The sequence below is a fragment of the Bombus impatiens genome, unplaced genomic scaffold (assembly GCF_000188095.3).
Source record: "Bombus impatiens unplaced genomic scaffold, BIMP_2.2 scf_1666, whole genome shotgun sequence".
Lineage (NCBI taxonomy): Eukaryota > Metazoa > Arthropoda > Insecta > Hymenoptera > Apidae > Bombus > Bombus impatiens.
In genome coordinates, this window is record NT_178085.1 from 324,344 (window position 1) to 344,855 (window position 20,512).

The following is a 20,512-nucleotide window of genomic DNA, read 5'->3' on the forward strand; positions in this document are numbered from 1 at the left end:
CCCGCCAATAAACCATTTAATTTTGCACTATCTTCACCGACTGTATGCGTCGAATTATTTGATCGGGACTTTAGCCGCATATACCAACGATCAGACGTCTCGACCCAGCGACCAACAGCCTCGAACCGCAGTTAACGCGAGAATTGGTGTAATTGATCGCGTTATACCGCTTCATTGACGACCGGCTACATATCAACCGATAACGCTGGTGACGACGAGAAGGAGGCTGAAGAGACGAGCGTTTGAATTTTGGAATAGATCGCTGAAATTGAATTTGCATAGACTCTAAATTTGATCATTTATCTGACGATCGATAGGAGAAAAACGTATTAAGTATGTACATGTTTATTGATCTTTTGATTTAAAAAGAAGATATCATCGTTTTAATGGTAAAATTAAATAATTTAGAAACGCGGGTCTAATTGGCGATATATCGTGTTTGAGAACTACCCCTCTGCAAGAATGAAAGGAGAACGTGGCTTATCGCGTTCGCCTCCCGTAATCTTTATTTATATACCTTTGAAATTTCGAGTGTACTAATCAACATATTTCTAGCATATTAGTATCGACAAACTTCTTTTGCTTGCCAAAATAACTAGCTCTCTGCGAGTTACGTAGGAGCCTGAACAAGGCCCACGCTTTAAGAGCCTTTACAACACCAGCCAACGATTTAACATAGGTGTAATAACGTGGTGAACATGTTTATCCATTAAGCCGTGCGAAGAAATAATTAAACAGGCAGGTAGACACGACAGAAACTGTGAGAGGGACAGAGAAACGGAGAAAGGGAGGAAAGGTGGTGGTCGAAAATAAATGAGCGCGGGTTGTCGGCTCAGGAGAAGATCGGCACCGACGATAACGCCGGAATAAAACCATAATATTCGGGAAGAAAAAAATGTAAAGCAGCGTCATTTAAATGCGTGTAACGAAAAGAACTGTGCACCGAGCGACGAGGGGGTGGTTGACAGGGGCTCGCACAGGGATTCGCGAGGAGATCAGGGGTCACCGGACACGACACGATCGCGTGAGATTAGGCTCTTTCATGTGTGACTCACGCTGGCAGGGAAAGTAAATGAGTGCAACTGCACCGGTACTTCTCCTTCCTTTTTTTTCTCCCCTGCCTCTTTCTTCTCCTTTTCCTTCGTCTGCTTCGTATCGCGACCAAACTTCCCCCGTTATTGCACACCGACCCTTTCACTCTTTTCACGTACGGCAATCGCGGCATTAACTTATCACCGGTCACACGCACGCCGATCGAATCGGGGAACGCAAACTCGAGACCCTCCTTTCTCCCTCTTTCTTTTTTCTTTTCTTCTTTATTTTTTGTATTTTTTTTTATTTTGTACGTTTCGTTCTCTCGTTTACTCCAGCGCGACATACGGAATAAACTTTACTTACTTTACTACTTCCTCGCGTGGGAACCGCGTACTCTTTGCTCACCGTATAATTTTACGAAGACTGAGAAAACTGGAGGATTTATAGCGCGTTAATAGAGAATTATTTTTCCTTAAATATGAAAATTTCGTTTTCTATCTCGGATTTATAGTTGCAAGGTAAAAGGTATTTAAACATTGCTTGTAGACCCTTTTATGAGTATATTGTGTGTTATATGAAACATTTTGAAATTTCATTAGCAGTGCAACGAGACCCAGTTATTATGGTTATACTGTTTCTACTGCAGACAAAGTTTACGGAAATTACAGAAGTATTTAAACGTTCGTTACATTAATAAACCTCGATAATACCATATTTAACATTTATTCTATGCCCAAGATAGTTATTTCATGTTGTACAGTAATTTTGTACTAAATTTATGTTATAATAGATATCTGTTAAATTTTACATACATCTTCAAATCGGTTTCAAATTATACCAATATAGTCGTCCGTCAAATGTTTTACACAACACATACATACGTATGTATAATATGGACATAAACATTTTTCGTGCTATGTACTTTTGTGAGTCGGTGTAGCTATAACGGCACCACTAAAATACAAAGGTTTAATTAAACCAAATTTTCAAACTCTTAAAAAGTAGCAAATATTCTCGTCCATGTTGCAAACTTTAGAATGGTTAATTACGTATAGTTATCCGTAATACACAGTTTATCCGGGACGTGTAAAGGATTTCTTTGTTATTTACGAGGTTGCACGGCGTCGTTGTTAGCAACCGAGGCAATTACACCGTCGTTACGCTGCAATTATACAGTAACCAAAACAGCCCGTGCCCTTCTCTCGCGTAGCGCGATAAATTCAATGTGTCTGATTAGGGGTTGAATAGAAACGACCTTGACAGCACCCTAACGCACGACGTAATGCGCAACTTTGTTACTTCTATCCAGTTGAGATCTTTATGCGAGAAAAACTGCGACTGACTTGAAGAAAAAGCTTCTGCTAGCTGGAAATAAAATGTTGTTCAAGTTGAATATATTTCCATTGAATATTTATGAAAGAAATATTTATGAGAAAGATTTTTCAGACAGTTTGTTAATATGTATGAATTTCGTTCGATGTTCAGTTACGTTAACAATCTATTTCAAGTTTTCATATATAGCTCTTTTTTTTTACAAACCTATCGTACAACTTAATATTCACGAGATTTTGCATATAAATTGTTTTTATTATAGAGCTGAAGTTAAAATAATTTATACATAAATATGTTGACGTGTTTCTTTTTTTTATTTGACATATAACAATCTGGAAATAGAAGTTTGTTTTGTAAACGCAAATTAAATATATTTGGGAATGTATAATAAAAAGTAATTATTAGACTGTGAATATTTATGGAAGTTCAAATTTGTATAAGGACAATTAAAGAAATGGAACCTAGATAGAAAATTGCTTTACGCAGTAAGAATTATAACTAATAATTATTACATTAATTAAATATAGGCATTTTTGCACGTTGAAAATTGTTATAAACGCGTAAATACCAGCAGTTTGGTAATTATGGATATTAAAGAAGATTTTAATTGGTATTTTCATACTTTGTAGAAAAACCAAGACTAATTTCATTAACGTACAAACGACGAATCAGTTTGTATATAAAATTTCGCTACAACTATTCCCTTTCATACTTTTAGGCAGGTCTTTTCTGTGTGTTTTATCAATAGACAATATCATTTATAACTATTTGATATTATAGTAAGTAATAATTTGAAAGTACGTATTAACGGATATTACCTTCATATTACATTCGTTTCTCTTCTAAAGCGAAATGCTAATCATATTTGACTGAATGTAATTTAAACATATCGAGCCATATTTCGAATTTCAACGAGTACTTTTACTTACGTGCGGCGAGATAGATTATCGAACGTACGTGAAAATATGTTTCACCTGCCCTTATTAATAAAAACGTCTTTTCCATTTCCTTTTTACGCTTTAATAACGTAATTGCAAAAAATACAATCCCACTTTGGAGAACAAGGTTACCCCACAAATTGACCGTACAGTCGAATTAAAACTCGAATTCATTAACCTTCGGGTAGCCAGGAGTATTATTATACTAATGTACTACATCGAAGCTTATTAAAAAGAATTCCTCGGAAGGAACACCATATGTATTTGTGGCGATCCAGTGTTCATTTCATGCACGTCTTAATTAAGCGCATACCACTTGCAACCTGCACAAGAGTTGCAGAGCTCGTAATTGTACATTAATTCCGTGAATCATTCGGTGCGTACAAGAAGGGAGATCGATCGGCGGGGTAGTGCTGCTCGCTCGTTTCGTCCGGGCTACAAATTTATGCGGTATGTATTCCCGGTGCATATTCGCGATATCGAGGGTCGATGAGCACGAGTTTCAGTGCGGAAGTCACATAATTAATGCTTTACGGTCTGTTTTTCGGAACGATCGACCCTCTGCTCCGTCTCGCGAGCAGCCAGTAATTCAGGCAAGTCGAACAGGCATCGGTAGCCGCTTTTCATTTAACCACGCGGCTACGGTTGCGATCCTTTCGATTTCACGCCGCATCGGCCGAGATCGACACCGATCGATACGGGAAATTATTGGTTCCGCGCGTATACACACTCTCTCTGCAATCTTTTGATCCGCTTCATTCGCATCGTTCCTCGTTCCCCTTTGATTCGGATGACGTGCAAGTGATTTCGCCCTACCTTATGAATATTCATGCGCCGCCGTGTTCCTCTGTAAAATCGCTAATTATTCGATTTACACTCGCTGAAGCTTAATACCGTCGAGTTTCAAGCTTTTAATGCAAGGTTCGTATCATTTGTTAAGTTGCTGGGGTATGCTTCATAGGGTGACGTATATACCTAATTATTTTTCACGTTGAAGCCACGAATGGAGTAATGTATGGCTCGAAAGTTCGATGGTATTATGAAGCAAATATGGGATGGTTATTTTCATTGCCTTTGGAAATTATTTTTCTCTAAAGTAATTATGATTATACGTATTTTTAGTTCTTTGATATGTGTTTTCATGTATTAGTTACGTTCTTGCGATAAATAAAAAATTAAAGGACGTTTAGGAAAATTGGAGCAGTACATATGAGGAAAATAAAGTAAAATTAGGAAAGAGATAATTTTTTTTTAATAGTTTATTTTTTTGACTAGTAAGGAAATTATTACGATAAAAGAGACTACTCAGTCAGCTATAAAGGAGCATTTGTGAAATTTTAAATAAGAGCATTTCTTAATTTTTTCGAGATACAAAACTGATTAAATATACACGGTAATCTCGTGTTTTATAGTTTGGATCATAAATCTAAATATAAAATCTAAAATGTATTTCTTAATTGGTATCGTTATGCATAGGTGATTACAATAATTCAAATTAAATTTGGATATGATAATTTAATTTCTAGATGTTTAATTTTATTTTATATTTCACATCTTGTGTGAATAATGGGCATTTTTTACATTTTTAAAATACAGATACAAGATAAGATGAAATAGGTGAAGTGATTAAAAAATTAAACAATTTAACCCGCACAATGACATTAATGACCGTTTAAAATCCGCACGGATCAGGTCTATAATTTAATAAATAAAAAGATAATGATGCGTGAAGAGACAATTTTTTAAAAATTCATCTCAAGATTCACAATTATTCGTGCCTTCTCGCGATAAAGCAAATCATCTGTTTTGTCAGAATTTATATACCAACTATCTATACGCCCGCGTAATAAAGTCGAGTTCATAAAAAGCAGAGTTGATCACTTTGGATTGGCTTCAATTATTACATAGATATTTCGTAAGCATTTTTATTTTACGATTTCATGCTATCTACGTAATAAAAAGCGTACCCAATTTCATATTTCGTAAATTACTTGCTGCAAGGCGAAACGAATCGATTCGCCGATCTCGATTTCCTTCGTAGCCCCGATTTCCTGTGTGCCCGTATTGTACGGTCGTGCTTTTGGCCGTTTCGTTCTTTCTTTCTTTTCTTTTTTTACTTGGCATCGTCCTCGTTTCGACCGATTGATCGTCGTATTAAATTGTTGCTTCGTTTCACTGTTTCAGGTAAGAAAGGAATACGAGGGTCGCAGGCTCACGGTTCTACAATTATTGTTTATCCCACGGTAAAAGGTAATGGAGTGTAATTGCGCGTTCTCGATTAAAGGAGGAAATTGGTTGTTCCAGCTGGGCCGGGTTACACGATTGTTCGTTATGATCAGGGAAGGGGAAGGGTGAGGGATAGATTTGATCCACGAATTCCAATCGCATCGATCCGACTATTATATTTCGCGAGTTATCTTCGCTTTGACGATAGAGTTTAATCCTTGCCGATATTATCGGAAATTTATGGCCGCGTGATAGGGGCGAACGCTGCTTCTACGTAATTGATTAATCGCGAATCGATGCGAAATACGTGGATTTCGTAGCCAGACCGAGGAAATCAGATTTGTATCCGTGAATCGTCGAACACCGTTAATATCTGCTTCGAATTACTAGCTGTAACCGGTATAACTGGTACATTTAATTTCTGGCATGCTTGTAATCGACTTTCGATTACTTGATGTCGAATCGGACATTCATACAGCGCAATATTATAGGACAGTCAAACGAAGTCTAAATATTCGAGAAGACAGATGAATAGTCGTTCGGTCGATTTTACGAGATGAGAATGTTCAGTGTTTTAAAAACAAAATAAAAATTTCGATCGTTTTCAATATGTCATCACAACTGTGTTTTGTTAGCCATGGTTGTTTTTTTTTTTTTTTTTAGTGGCGGAAGAGTTTATTAATTTGATTAATGGATTTTATTGTGTATATACATGGGTACTCTTTTACTGACTATTTGCAATTAGCTTTAATCCATCATATATGACAGATTTACATTATGTAAGTGGGTCATTTAGATCTTTGAAGATATACGCAGAAATAATATACATACTATATTTGGTGAAATACGTACATAGCTTTTTTGACAAATCTTTCTTATATGTAAATTTTGTTAAATGTAGATTACGTAGATATCATCCGACAAATTGATATTTTCAACTCTGAATATTTAAAAAAGATCATTTGTATCGTACATGAAGCGAAGCGGTTGAATGATATTTTAGACTCGAAAGGACCCACGTATTCAATACATAATAATTCAGTATAACAATTCATCAATTTGATATAATAAAATTAATCTCTAATTTCTCCGTCTCACGTACCGGTCGTATTTTTCAATTAATCAGTTTTGATCAAATGTATCATTCACTGTTTTATTTGTCATTCTGTTTTGTTGTTATTCCATTCTACACACGCTATAAACCATTCTTCGAGTTTCTCTCAATTCTTGAACACTATTTAATATATTCTCATCGCGTGAATTTGATCGCAATTTTTCGTGACGAATTCTGATTAATCGTGCGTTTCCTTGATAATTATGGTTAAACTACCATGTTTTACATGAAACTAGCAGATGTCCCAATACTCATGAACTTTGGAGAGCATCGTTGGCAATAGGACAATCATTTAATACGAATTCCATGAACGAGACTTCTACCGCGTCCCCTTTCGATACAGTAACACCTGTAGTGGCAGTAATAGCGACGATAACAGTAACGCTGTCGACGCATCGTGTGGCATCGTCCAGACCGACGGTACCGGGGCTACCAGGGTTTCCTGTCCGTTTTAATTGGGTTATTAACGGGTGCGAGCGTTTCCTGCCTCCTGTGACAAACCCGGGGCTTCGAAACGGCCGACCTCGCGCAGCTGCTGCCTCGTCGCGTAGCTGCGCTACCGGAAACCAATCTGTTCCGTTTGTCTTTCCTTTCGTTGCTTGCCTGGCCGTCTCGCCCGCCCTGGACATAAATATGCATCGTGCCACTTAAATATTACACGGCTGGATATATTTGTATCGGCTGCTATAAGAGAACCGTGACGACGAACTTTCCACTCCTCGTTTTCGGTGCAGCAGGACAGTTGCGAGCTGCGAGACGCCCTCCTCCATTGCTTACAATCAAGAGACTAATGCTGCGTTCCTTTCGTTGCATTTTGACATACGGTGAACAGCTGCGTGATGGATATTTATCGACGTGTCAAGGAGAATTGCAATAGCCGTTTACCGTTTGATTGTTTCATTGAACTCTAATTTACGAGCGTATAATCTATAGATACTGAGTGCAGTTAAAGACGGATAGAAACCTAGAGACAGATCTTTCGGGCTTATAAAATACTTTCGTTAATGAGAGTCGGATTTATTTGTAAGCATTGCTTTGTATATACTATATTTACGCTTTAGGGAATGTTTATTTCATATAGTTTTCCGTCATTTCGTCAATCAGTGTACCGTATCGTCTAAGGTGCGTTATGGGTTCTAAAATAAAGATATATACAAATAAAAAAAATTATTGGACGAAAGTTCCCCGTAAATTGGAAAATTAATCATCATTGAATTAATGTTGATTGTCAGTTTTCATTTTGCTCTGGTGAACTACGACGAAGCTGGATAGAGATTGTTTGCACTGGAATTGCGATCTCTTCCTTCAATATTTTTGTTAGCTTTATCTTGTTGATGGATTTTTTCGAAACTGGACGCGTCTAAATTTAAAGAAACGCGATATTAATTAATTAATTGCGATACATCTCGGTTCAATTATTTTCCATTAATTTTCTATTCAACTAATTCATCTTTAACTTCTTCGATATAAATTAATCAACGAAAATCAGGAGATTCACGTTATTGAATATTCGCGCAACGTACTATACTCTCGCGTTAAAAGGATCATTATACGATACAAGAAACTCAGCCCCAAGCTACAATGCGTTACATATCAATTTCATCGAAGAGCAACGAAAACCTTTCGCACGCAAACCGGGTCGAAGCCTCGTTCCCTATTCGGTCGAGCACCATAATTATTCGCGGCGTTGTTTCCTATAAGCGACGATTGATTGCGTGCCAGCGCGAAAGCTGTCCTCGTGCACCTTCGACCGCGGCGGATTAGTTGTTCGCGTTATATAACGGGTCTCCATTCGCTGCCGATCTATTTCCATCGAGACGAAGTTATTTCGAATCGTTCATAAATGATTCATGCGCGTGGTATTAACACCGCGGAGAGGCAAGAAACGATGAAAAAGAAAGAAAAAGAAGAAAAGGGAAAAAGCTGAATTGTTCTCCCTCCACCGTATTCGGTGTTTATCCATAAAACGAGTCGCCGATCGACGACGGGAACACACCTCGGGACGTTTCTCCACAGTGCAAGAACAAAAGAAGCAATTGGCCACGTCGGCATCCTCGCCGAGGATTCCCATGCATATGGATTAAGACGCTCCACATCTCGTCGAGCCAAGGTGCAGGATACGTAATCCTGCTGGCGCGCAAGCAAATCATGTTTATTCAGGAACGTATACATAGTAATAGAGGGAGTCATCTCGTGTGCGTACGATCGTAAATGTATTTGTGCTCATGCTAGCACGGGTTATATCGGTGAAGGTGTGTCACGGAGACCAATGTGTCTGGTGAACGTATTCGCTTAGTGCCTGGACACTTGGATAGTGATGCGTCCGAAGGTCGATGATTGTCGTTTAGTTTTTACGAGAATCAAATCGGGTCTTCTCACGTGTTTGTCTCCTTTTTACGAGAAGCCAAATGCAAATAAGTAAGAGGCTATGAATATAGTTGCAGGAATCTATTCGTACGTCGGTTTAATTGATCGCGGTTAGGAAAGAAGCTAGCGTAAAGCGATGAAATGACTTCTTCTCTCTTGGCTAACTCTTTAGGGAGGGACTGTTTCTTATTTCGCGCGTTGAGATCGACCAAGTGTTTTTAAGAGAGAGGGATGTACAGTCGTGGCCTGAATACATTTTTCACGCGCTTAAGGTTCCGTTAAAATTACGTGAAAGTAACATTTCTGATTAGAGCGCTGACTGATTGTCTTCGTTTTTCATCTGCATTCGGATACAGATACTATATCGAATATAATAATATTCTATAAAGAATAAGAAGCGATTGTTGTTATTATATCTTTTTACATATGCTTAACAAAGTTGTGTCTTTCGCCTCGATGCAAATCTCGTTCCTTCGATTTTTATCCGAGACCTTAAACGGGAGGTTGGTTCAATCTCCGCGCGCCTCCCGATCCATCGGTCGATCGTTTAACAAAACTGTCTCAGTTTTTGCCCGTTTTTCCTCCGATCGACCACCGGATTATATCCAGACAGATTAAACATTTGAACGGGATCAACGGGTCTAATGAAATTTGCCGCTCCTCCGCGAGAAGGGAAATTCCATCGTAGCTTCGAACGTTTACAGAGCTAATAGTTTAACATGCGTTTCTGTCGGTCGCGGCCGGAATTTTCAGCGGCGCGTCGTCTCGCGAAACTCCCTTCGGGGATCCAATAAAATTTCTCATTTGCACGACGGCGGCTTGTTGACTTTCTCCAACGCGTTGGCGTGACTTTCGCCGCGATCCGACACGACATATACGACTCGCGTCGATTTGACAGTTTCGCGATTTATAGACGGAAACGTGGCCTCTTTTTTTCCCTTTTTTTATTTTTTCTTCCACCAACGACAATTCGCTCGTTAATTAACGAGCAAACTGTCTGTCGGCGAGGTGGCCTCCTTTTTTGGTTACGGACACAAACGCGGCTGTCATATTTCGTGGCGGCCGGTGCTCGAAACTTGCCAGGGTCTTAAGGTGTACCGGCAGAGGCGAGCTGCACGCCGTATAGGCGCGTATGCACCGCGAACAATGCATATTCATGAAGCACCGTGCATATTTACGAGCGGCTGTTCGCTCGGGATCCGTGGCACAACTTTACAACGCTTTCGGTCTCGGCCATCCTCGTACAAAGGAAACCGTGCCCTACCCAATACGTCGTCGCTCGATATAGTGTTTCTAGATCGAAACTTGCTTGTCGAGGAAGCTCGATCTCACCTTTTCGTACAGATTTTGGATTTTGCGAAGATGAATCCTGCGACAGAAAAGAGGCGAAGGTTAGATGTTCTCGGAATTGGTTGATCGCTTGTAAATCGATACGAATATTTTAGTAGATTTTTCATTATCTCTATGATACGATATAACTTTATCAAACGCGTGGTAGCAATTTTACGTATTAAGTAATCCAATTAAACGTGATTGTATATGAAACAATTTATATTTATAAAATCAACAAAAGCAATTTATAAAATCATGTTCACAAGCTCACAAGCGTAACGATCGTACGATTCGCGTTGTTGTCGCAAAGTGGTTAACCATTTATCGATTACATTATACTAAATTCGAAAGAACATATTTTGAACAATTTTTCTGAACTATTTCTACTTCCTTTGCTTCTTACGTTCTTCCTTCGTTCGCTTTCGTGTTAACGGAGAGTTTTCGTGAAATTATACAGCAGATGTAACGTTTCAAGTCTGCAATTGAAATTGCGTGGAAAGAGCGGCGTTTAAACGAATTTACCTGGAAACTGACTGTTCCTGGACTCTGTTAATTTCAGCCTCGAGCACGACTGCCAGTCGCCCTTTATCCTCTAGGAGCGAGCGCATCAATTTCCTTCAATTAATTACTGAAACGGCGGTGTAACAATTCCGGCGGTGGGGTCGCTCTATTCGTGAAATTCAGGCATGTCCTTTTATCGCGAGCGTCGTGAAAATTAGGTCAATTAAGCGGCAATTACCGCGAATGCGCTCGAGCGGGGACACGTGCGCGAAAATCATTAGAATGTTCGCGTCCAAAACGAGAAGAAATATCGTGACAATACGCTGCGTCCGGATCGGGGTTGCTCTAAAAAGGAAGAAAGTACAAATAAGTCGTCCGGTGGAACGATGTTATTAAAAGTGGCTAATTGCCCCGCTTTATTATTGTCGGCCTCGTTGGCAGCCTCGAATAGGCGAGAGGCTGTTTTTCATCCGGCAGAGCTAATTAATGATCCGCGCTTCGAAGGGAAGGAAAGAAAGAGCGAGTAAGAGAAAGGGAGACAGAGATAGAAGAAGAAGGAACTCACGAAGAACTGAACGCACTCGTTAAAGCGCTTTATCGGTGGACGCTTGCGGAGTAAATGTTGTCGAGTGCGCCACTTTGAGCGTTACTCCTTTTATATTTTATCGATGGAGATTCGTATAATCGCGACGATGCCGACTAGAGAAAAGAAGGAAGCTCTCGGGCTCGGTAGAATTTTCCTTTAATTACATTAGCTGCACGAGAAAGCGCCCTACCAGTCGAGCTAATCAAGATTGATCGATCGATCGAACGATCGATTAGGGGCTCTACCCGCCTCCCGTTGTGCAAGAAACATTCTTTTTAAAACATATACTTTCAGAATTAATTGTTTTGCCCGTTGAACCGCGATACCCACGTTACCTCGAACTTTATTCGCAACGTTCATTTTCCACCGGCCGCTTATTAATTATGTTCCTTTTCTTCGTTGTTTCACCTCGACAACCGCCGGAGACTTTTACGGTTGGCATGCCTTTCATCCTGTCACGCTCGCCGTCTAAAAAAAGATTAATTAATGGTAAACACTTTCCTTGTTTTTACGGACATAGTAATAACGGAGATAAATTTAATTACGTCGAGGGGAGAGACCGCTTTTTTAGCGACTTGGAGTTTTCACGTTTTAATGCGCCAGCGGCGGTAACGATCGCAATGATTGCTTCCATCTGGGCGAAACAAAAATTGCAGATTGCAAGCCGTTACGAGTTCCCAGTTTTTTCAAGAACAGCAGATATACCTAGTATTAGTAATTAATTAAGCTTTAATTAAGTAAAAGAACATTGTATCCTGAATATATGGTATCGGTACGTTTATTAAATAGTTCACGTTTCAACGTTGTGTTTCTTTAAACTGTTATTCATTTTTCTATGAATTAGATTTATATTATATTTGTATTTATCTATATAAATTCTAATAATATATATATTATATATATTTTAGTTATTGATAATAGTGTTAATATTGAATGATATACTATGTATCGGTGGTCTATATCATAGTATCATTTTACGATATTTCTTTAAACATAATTTCTTTTCAGAGTATTTTTCAAAACATTATTTTGATAGTAATAAGCTAAATAAGAAACTAGGATTTTACATAGACGTAAGTTTATAAATTTCTTCCTATCAGAACTATCAAAGATATTATCTGATGAACTGCAACAGACGAAGAAATCCTTTGAGTATTTCAAATTGTTAACAATCTACCGGAACGCGATTGCGAAGATCTAAATTTATTTGACTTTTGATAGACAAGTTGCTTGATTTCCTTTGATCTAAGAGATATTTCTTTTAGCGTGGAACTTTGAAATGTTACAAATCCGAAGTTGAAGTCAAATGGAGTATTTTTGGTTCGATATTTATGTATTCTTTTTGAACGACATTCCGCAAAATAAAATTTCATCATGAAACAGGACCTGTAACGAGAAAATCTCGTGCTTTTGAATTATGTGTAGCACAACACTATAAATGAAAAACGACATGGAAATTTATACAAGATGTAATAAAGTTATAATTTCAGAAAATTACAGAAAATACTTTCATTGTAATTACAAGTTAACTTACATAACTATATACAGGTAGAAAACTGGGAATTTAATATTTTAGAGGAATTGAGAAAGGTAAAAAACGTGTAGTCAGTGTGGAAGTTAAAATAAATTTTTTGTATCGCAACGATATATTAAAATATCGTATCACGAAGATAGTCTATTACCAATATTAATAAAAGATAATATAAGCCGTAGAATTTCGTTTTCTTTTTACACGAAGTGTCTTTTTTTTAGTTTAAACACATTCACAGTTGTAAATTATAAATTAATGTATGCATATATTTTTACATATAACTATCTTGTTCCACATTCTCTAACGTATTCATGGCTGCAATTTAGCTGCATTATCTGTTGTAGATAAATAAATGAAGTTGCAAAAGCATATATAAATATGAAAGTATATGCTAACTACATCACATGAAAGTATCGACTTTAGAATCCGTATTACTTAAATATTTTTTTATCTTGCTTGATTATACCTTCTATAATATACGAACAAAAAAAGTACTTTAATATTTAAATATGTTTTACATTAGATGGCAACTCCATTCCAAGTCATTCGTATTAAAAATGACCATCAAATGTTATTACATCGAGTTACTTAAAAAAAAAAAAAAAAAAATATGTACGTAAACAGGTTTAAAAAAGTACGACCAATATTGTTTAATCTCTTGATTGCATCAAGGAAAGGGTTTCTCATTTAACTGGATCTTATACTTTTCGCTTTCTTTTCTCTCACACTCGACAGAGCATTTTATTAAAATTAAAAAAAAAGACTCGATATAATGGACATTGTTAATAATTATGCGCGGCCTTCTTCTGATATTCCACACATCGTTGGAAATTTTATTACTTATTCGACAGAAGGCAGTTCGAAACTTAACATGGAAACTATCTCACGGTGAACGGTCGCCCTGTTGCATATTCGGCTTTTTGCATTTTTATCGACATGGTTGGATTGCCGTAATTAAACGTCGACGGTTATCGGACACGATAAAGTGTAATTTTAATTGTGTTACCCGCGTGAAAAGATATTAACGCGTAATTGATTCGAGGCTGGTTGGAAATTAGCCTCGAAAATATAACCCTGACCGCGAGTTAATTCTTATCGATGGAGACCTCTTAAAATATTATTAACACCAAATACATGGCCGCCGGTGATTAGCGAAGATTACTTTCTTCTCTTCGCCCCGCGAACCACCACTTTTTGTTCCTCCTTTTCCTTTCGCCTTCATTTTTCTTATGTCCTTCCATAAATAACCGTAATTCGTTGCCTTTAAACGATCGCTCGGTTATCAGGATACAATATTCCAGTTATTTTTCAGTGATAACTTTATATCGGTACGAAAATTTATTAACGTGTTCTCAAATATATTAATCGTACGAAGTTTATATATTTTTCTTTTATAGAATTATGAGAAAAAATTTGTGACGTAGTTGAGCTTGCAGATTTTAATAAGATCTTCTGCCTGTCATCATCAATAATCACATAAATGTTTTCACCACTAATAATCGCACTAAATTTTTCTTGTCGGCATTATGAACGATATATCAAAAAAGCTTTCCCAATCTCTTTTATGCAAATATATACAGGATGTCCGAGAAGTGTCTGTGCAATCTTTCGGAACGCTAACCGTTGAGTATTCACTGTCCAATGCAACCTTTTCAAAGTGGCCAAATTTGAAACAAATATCATTCGTTCGAGAAAGAACTCCTTCACCTTAGGATAATTGACTTGTTCACACAAATTTTCCAAAAATCTACAAACTGCGATTTACCAATTATTCTCGGTTATTATGACGATTATAACAAATGCCAGCAATACCTAGATAAAAAAAAAAAAAAAAAAAGAAAAGAAAGATGAATTTCTACCGCAATCGCGTGAAGGGTGTTACCTAGCAACGCGTCTCTTGACAAGATTAAAAATTATTGCATTTGGCGTATATGACGATGTGTTCGTGTTCACGAACGTTTGCTCTCGTCAAGTTTCATCGTATTTGGCTGGCGAATATATCCGTATTCGCGATGCAACAAGTTTTACGCGTGCATAGATACGCGGCATCGGTGAAATTTTAATCGGATTATATGAAAAATTTTCTGACGCGTCGGCATCGACAGGGATGCATTTTCGTGCGCGGTTATTTGCGCGGTCCTCAAACTTCGCGCCAAGATAATTGTATAAAATAATTGAATAATCATGACAGAGGCTGTTGCACCATGCATGACACCACGACTGCCTGTCATGCTCGTAATACGTATGGAAATTTTCATTTCGGCCGAAGTCGCCGGTTTATTGAATTGACGGCTGAAAATTGATAGCGCTTTTTAATCTCGCTCACCGTCAACCGACAAGTTTTTCTCCTCCCATCCTTTTTTCTCTTTCTTTTTTTTTTTATTATTCTTTTTACGCGAATAATCGCGCGGTTCTGCGAAATAGCAACTGTTCGTGTTCATTAATTCTCCGCGGAATTGTTATACATTTTTTTTAGTCATGCGTTGAAAGTAATCAACTACTGCCGGCTTATAGAGTGTTTATTTACAATGAAGGTTATTTTAGCCAGGTTATTTTCCACTTGCATTAAAATTTCTATCTTCGAAATACATTATTCTCGACATTTGCAGAATATGTTTTCTAATTGTTATATATGGAAGTTCCTATTTTCGAAATGTATTAGTTTAAAGTTATAGTTATATTTGAGAAAGGTGGCCAAACTTATGGGAGTTTACAAATTTTAGTTACAAATATCGTCTACTGATTATTTTGCTTTAATTAGCGATTCGTTAAGATCAAGTTTTGTTTACTTATAAGCACCGCTCTAATGAGTACTTATCGCTTTTGTCTGTTAACTCATTTAATAGAAAAACCAGCGGCGAGATAAATATTTTAAATATTTACTTTGTTATCTGGTTGTGTACTTTTGAACATTGATATAAAAAATTGTCGCACGAAGAATATCAGAAAGTACAGAGAAATTACTTAATATCGGATTACCTTATCAAATTTTTAGTGATATTTCTACATTCTCCGTCACATGTGTGATTGGATAATTTGTATCGTTATGCGATAATAATTAAACTACGTGCCATCTGTTTTGTTAGACGAATTGTTTTAATTAAAAATATCGATCGGCGAACATCGAAATAAACGCTGTAGTTAGTCTTTTTCATTGAATATTTTCGTTCGAGAAAACTTATTAAATGAACAGAAACGTACAACAAAACGATAAGTATCAGAATAAATATTATTTCAAAGTTTAAAACTGATACATCGGTACGTCTTTTCAAAAATATATTTAATTACCATGAACCACGTTAAATAATAATTTGCCGTAATAGAATTATTGAAACTTCGTAATTTCATATATTCTCGGTAGAACATTTATTAATCGACAAAAATATCTCTCGGAGGAGAATTCCATCTCTCACTCAAGTTTCATTTAATTTTTATATTTGTATTTTATATTTTCTATGCTTTCTGTGCTTTCTTTTAATCATTCGAAACACAGATCACCGATAACCAGCGTTGCAATCAAGGTATTAAACTATCTGAAATGTTGAAACGATCGCATCGATGGTCAGTTCTTCCGTCTTAATTTCCGCCGGCGTGAGTGATAAATTCGGCCGCTTCTAATCGACTATGTTACACAACGAAAGGCTGACTGAGGCTCGTGTGGAACATTAGCGGGCAGCGCGTGTAATCGAGTTACGTGGCGGCGCTTCGGCCGTATCGTTAGCCGAAAGCGAACAGTTTGCGTACAGGTTGTACTACGATCGTAAAACGTAGACGGTGCACGATGCCGCGTGATTATTCCGCCGATGCGAGGCCTCTCAAAATTTACAAACACGTAACGATGTAAGCGGCTTAACATTGCACGCGAGAGCTCCTGTTACGTGAAACACCAGCCGTGCCCGATAAGGGGAGCACGACCCGTTATCATCGATCATCGTTAACTTGCCGACAATTAGACCCCCTATTCCTCCCTTCGCATCGACGCGCGATCCCAAGCCTCGTCGCCGCGATATATTCACCTCCGCCGACGATAACTTCTAAATACGTAATTTCAATATTCTTAGGTAATTGGTGCTCGTGTTACCGTGTTGCCGTGCCAGCACGATTCACTCCTATATTATGGGACGATCGATGTTTTGTGCTTCTAACGAATTACAGCTGTGGTCGAAAGAGAATTTCAGATTAAACCTTTGCACTCGTGTGTGCTGTTCCTTCTGAGGGAACACGGAGTGATCGCTGGTGATTATATACCGCAAAGTTACACAAGCTGCATATCTTTTAAAAATATATGTTTCTTTGGAGATTCGTCTTCGCATTGTACGAAGAAAAGTAACTTCGTACTAGATATTCTTTATCATGTTATTGACAATCGTATGCGAAACGTCATTTCTTTGAAGCTCGAATTTGACGCGTCAGTCTCACCTGTTCAGGCTCATAGGCGATCGAATTCGCGAATTGATCGATTTTGGAGATCGCGTAGAAATCCGAACGCAATACGCACGAACGCGTGATGTTACGCGCCGTCTCCGCTTATTTGCGGTGGGCACGTAATTACGAGGCATTCAAGGCCGACCAGCTCGACTGCTGGCACTTTGTGTAATTTTTAGGAGAAGCTTGCTTGACAAATTATCGTTATACACGGCCATCAGACGTGCACCGGTTGTCCTCTTGTCATTGTTCTTCGACGCCATTACATTATTTATACGCCGCTTGAAAATCTCTCGTCCCGCCTCGTGCACCTTCATCGATGCCTCTTTATGTTTGCTCGCCGTTCCTCACGTTCATTCGCGATTTCTACGCTCAAGTGTGCCTATTCATAACCTCGGTCACTTCTGCATGCGAGTTTCTGCCGCCTGTCGCGATTCTCTCTTATTCCTCGATGATGATGTAGCACGGGATTTCCGTTCACCAGCGATTTTCTGACGAACATTCGTCAAGTGTGGTTGTCGGATAGACACATTGTTATTGTTAGATATTTTCAGATCTTACATCGACGTACGCAGCAATGATTTGTTAAGAAAATATCCTGTGCCTCTAGCTTTGTGCTTTTTGTATTCTTCCGAGTATCTGTATTTTTAGAAATTGAAGTATTATGAATCAGTCAAATATCCTCTGTAGATAACTTCTGAAAATTATCGATTTTTTCCGGCAGTTTTAATTTTTAAGCTCTTGTTGTATCTGAATCTTAGATTCCTCATGGGCATTCCAATACCCATTCGTTTTGGAGGTCTTAAAATTGCCGCAAGTTACTACGCAAACAAATAACGAAATTATCGACAGTATGTTTCCTTGACATTTATGTACTCGACCATTATGCAAAAAACCGTTAAAAAACAGTTTCTATGATAAATAGAAAAGGGAAGTGTAATTGCGATCGTTTTCTCAAAAAGGGGATACCATGATTTCCTAGGAAAAGAACGCTGCGCGCAGTGTTGTACGAGCCGGAAAGCAAATTACGTAACTGAAATTGAAAGAAAAACAGTACACGGCTCTACTCGCATGGTAGAAAAGAAAATGTAATAAAGTCGCTCGAGGCCAACCGCGTTGATCGTACGATCAATGAAATTACAGAACTAACGTACGTATAACTTTGGACTACTCCGGAGAGCGGGGAAAAATATAAGCCGCTCCAATTTCACGTCTCCGGAGAAAACGCGTATCATATCGTTACTGATACATCATGGCTTCGCAAATGAGTTAACCTGATGGCATTTCAGTAACACGCGGCAATGACAAATAAATTTCTCCGCGTCCATTAAATTTCGCCCCTCCGCCAAGTTAATTTTAAACCTGTTTTGTTTTCGTGTAATTTTGCAAACAAGCCGGATAATGATATCGAGTAACTTTCGACGTAATTTTAAAACAGCTTGGGAAATTAACTTGTAATATATTATACGAGCTGATTATTAATGGGTTGTGTGTAAATTAAGAAAAGGAGTTCGAATATCTCACTATTTCATTGGAAGGAGATTTTTTTTTTGCAAATAACGTAAGGTTTTCGTGATATGTTTGCTCTCGAAATAAACACACGGTCTAATAATTTGATAAACTCGCGGGTACGTTACACTCGCAAATTGTATCCACAGTTTCAAATAAAGAGGTTTGCTATGGTTTTTGAAATGATTTTATTTTATTGCTGAAAGTGTACTCTATTAGAAAAGAAAGGTATTTATCATTGAATTTGTTTTACAAGAAATTTATTTTCGAATCTGTTGACTCGTTGAGAGGTCGAGTATGTACATATAAAAGAATTGAACTTAATATTTGTGTAAAATATCCATGTATTTAATAATCAACGCGTATCTTTTTATTTATATTTCATTTCGCGTTTTAATCAAATTTTTAATTCTCTGCCAATCAAGTCAAAAATTCAATTAAATCGTAATATTCAATGCAGCTTTTTATTGCAGATAGAAAAATAAATAAATCTTGTATGAGTGTGAATAATTAAACGCGCATCGAAGTGATAAAAGAACAAAAATTACCTTTATATCGTAGCGTTGTCTTTAAACGAGATACGAAGTCCAAATAAATTTTAAATGTTAGTTTAAAATTAATTATAGCACTTAAATTAAGTATACAAGTAATTACATACTTAACTAAATTCCTCATATTTTGCTAGAACCCGAGCTATAGAAATTGCAGAGTTAAAATATCGATCCTTATTTCTAACATCTATAAATTATAAATCGAATAGTCACACAAGACGAGATAAACACTTTGTAACTAAACGATCAGGTCACTTTCATTTACCTATTCCTCGAGAATTTGCGTATCGATTCAAGTTTAATTCAAGCCTCATCTAAGCAAGCAGCCGAATCCTCATCGATCACCGATACGTTAACAATAAATTCATTAATCAGAGAGCTGCGCTCGTGCGACGAGAAATCCTCTGGGAGCTCCGTTAATTTTATCATCGATTGCATTTCGATCGGCAATTGCGGCCGCTGAAGCTTTCGCTGATAAATTGAACATGGGCGATAAACCATTACACACCGAAATGCATTCCGCGTGTCTTTCGTGCACGCTCGGCCTCACGATGAAGTGACGCGGCAACGAAAAGGAATTCCTCGTCGATTCCGCTTGTCGACTCGATCAACGGCTACATTTCGATTAACAGAGAGTCGTCGTCGCGCGGGCAAATTGTCGCTCGCGAAACGGCCCGATAACGTTATGCCCTGCAATAAATTAAGCGACGTTGATAAACTGGTAGCGCGTCTGTACGAGCAGAGGCGCGCGAGCGTTCGTACACGCGCGAAGGAAAACGGAAACCTGTTCCATTGGAGCTGACCGCTTATCTGAATCGCTGCTATCATAACTAGGGGCTCCCGTATATATACATACAATACGTATAGTGGCTGCGTGCGTGCGTGCATGCGTGCCATGTAAAATGAATTTTCCATTAAGCAGTGGTCAACGGTGATTCACGAGGTTTACGCGGCACGGTGTCACCGAGCACGCTGTCAAGGTCTGAGTCACTTTACCAGGCTCGTTGCTACAATTTCGCCTGGGGTTACCTGCGTGATAAGAAAGCAGTGTACGTTTTGACTATT

General features: G+C 38.0%; 2 protein-coding genes across 3 annotated transcripts in view; one reads left to right on the forward strand and one right to left on the reverse strand.

Moving 5' to 3' along the window:
* Positions 1-20,512, forward strand: part of LOC100742608 (mucin-17) — a 381,959-nt gene that overhangs the window by 225,263 nt on the left and 136,184 nt on the right. The window lies entirely within an intron of this gene.
* On the reverse strand, positions 5,845-7,464 carry LOC117152427. Its single transcript, XM_033324201.1, has 2 exons — positions 7,355-7,464; positions 5,845-7,266 (listed from the first exon to the last, which is right to left on the reverse strand). Exons 1-2 carry the CDS (start codon positions 7,456-7,458, stop codon positions 6,897-6,899), a joined length of 474 nt encoding a protein of 157 aa, XP_033180092.1. The 5' UTR covers positions 7,459-7,464; the 3' UTR covers positions 5,845-6,896.

What these genes read in the sequence shown, in the direction of transcription:
- LOC117152427 (XM_033324201.1), bottom strand. Translation starts at nt 7,458, where the DNA reads ATGCAACGAAAGGAACGCAGCATTAGTCTCTTGATTGTAAGCAATGGA. An exon ending in CCGAAAACGAGGAGTGGAAA is followed by an intron (nt 7,267 to 7,354) that starts GTTCGTCGTCAC and finishes ATTTATGTCCAG; the next exon opens with GGCGGGCGAGACGGCCAGGC.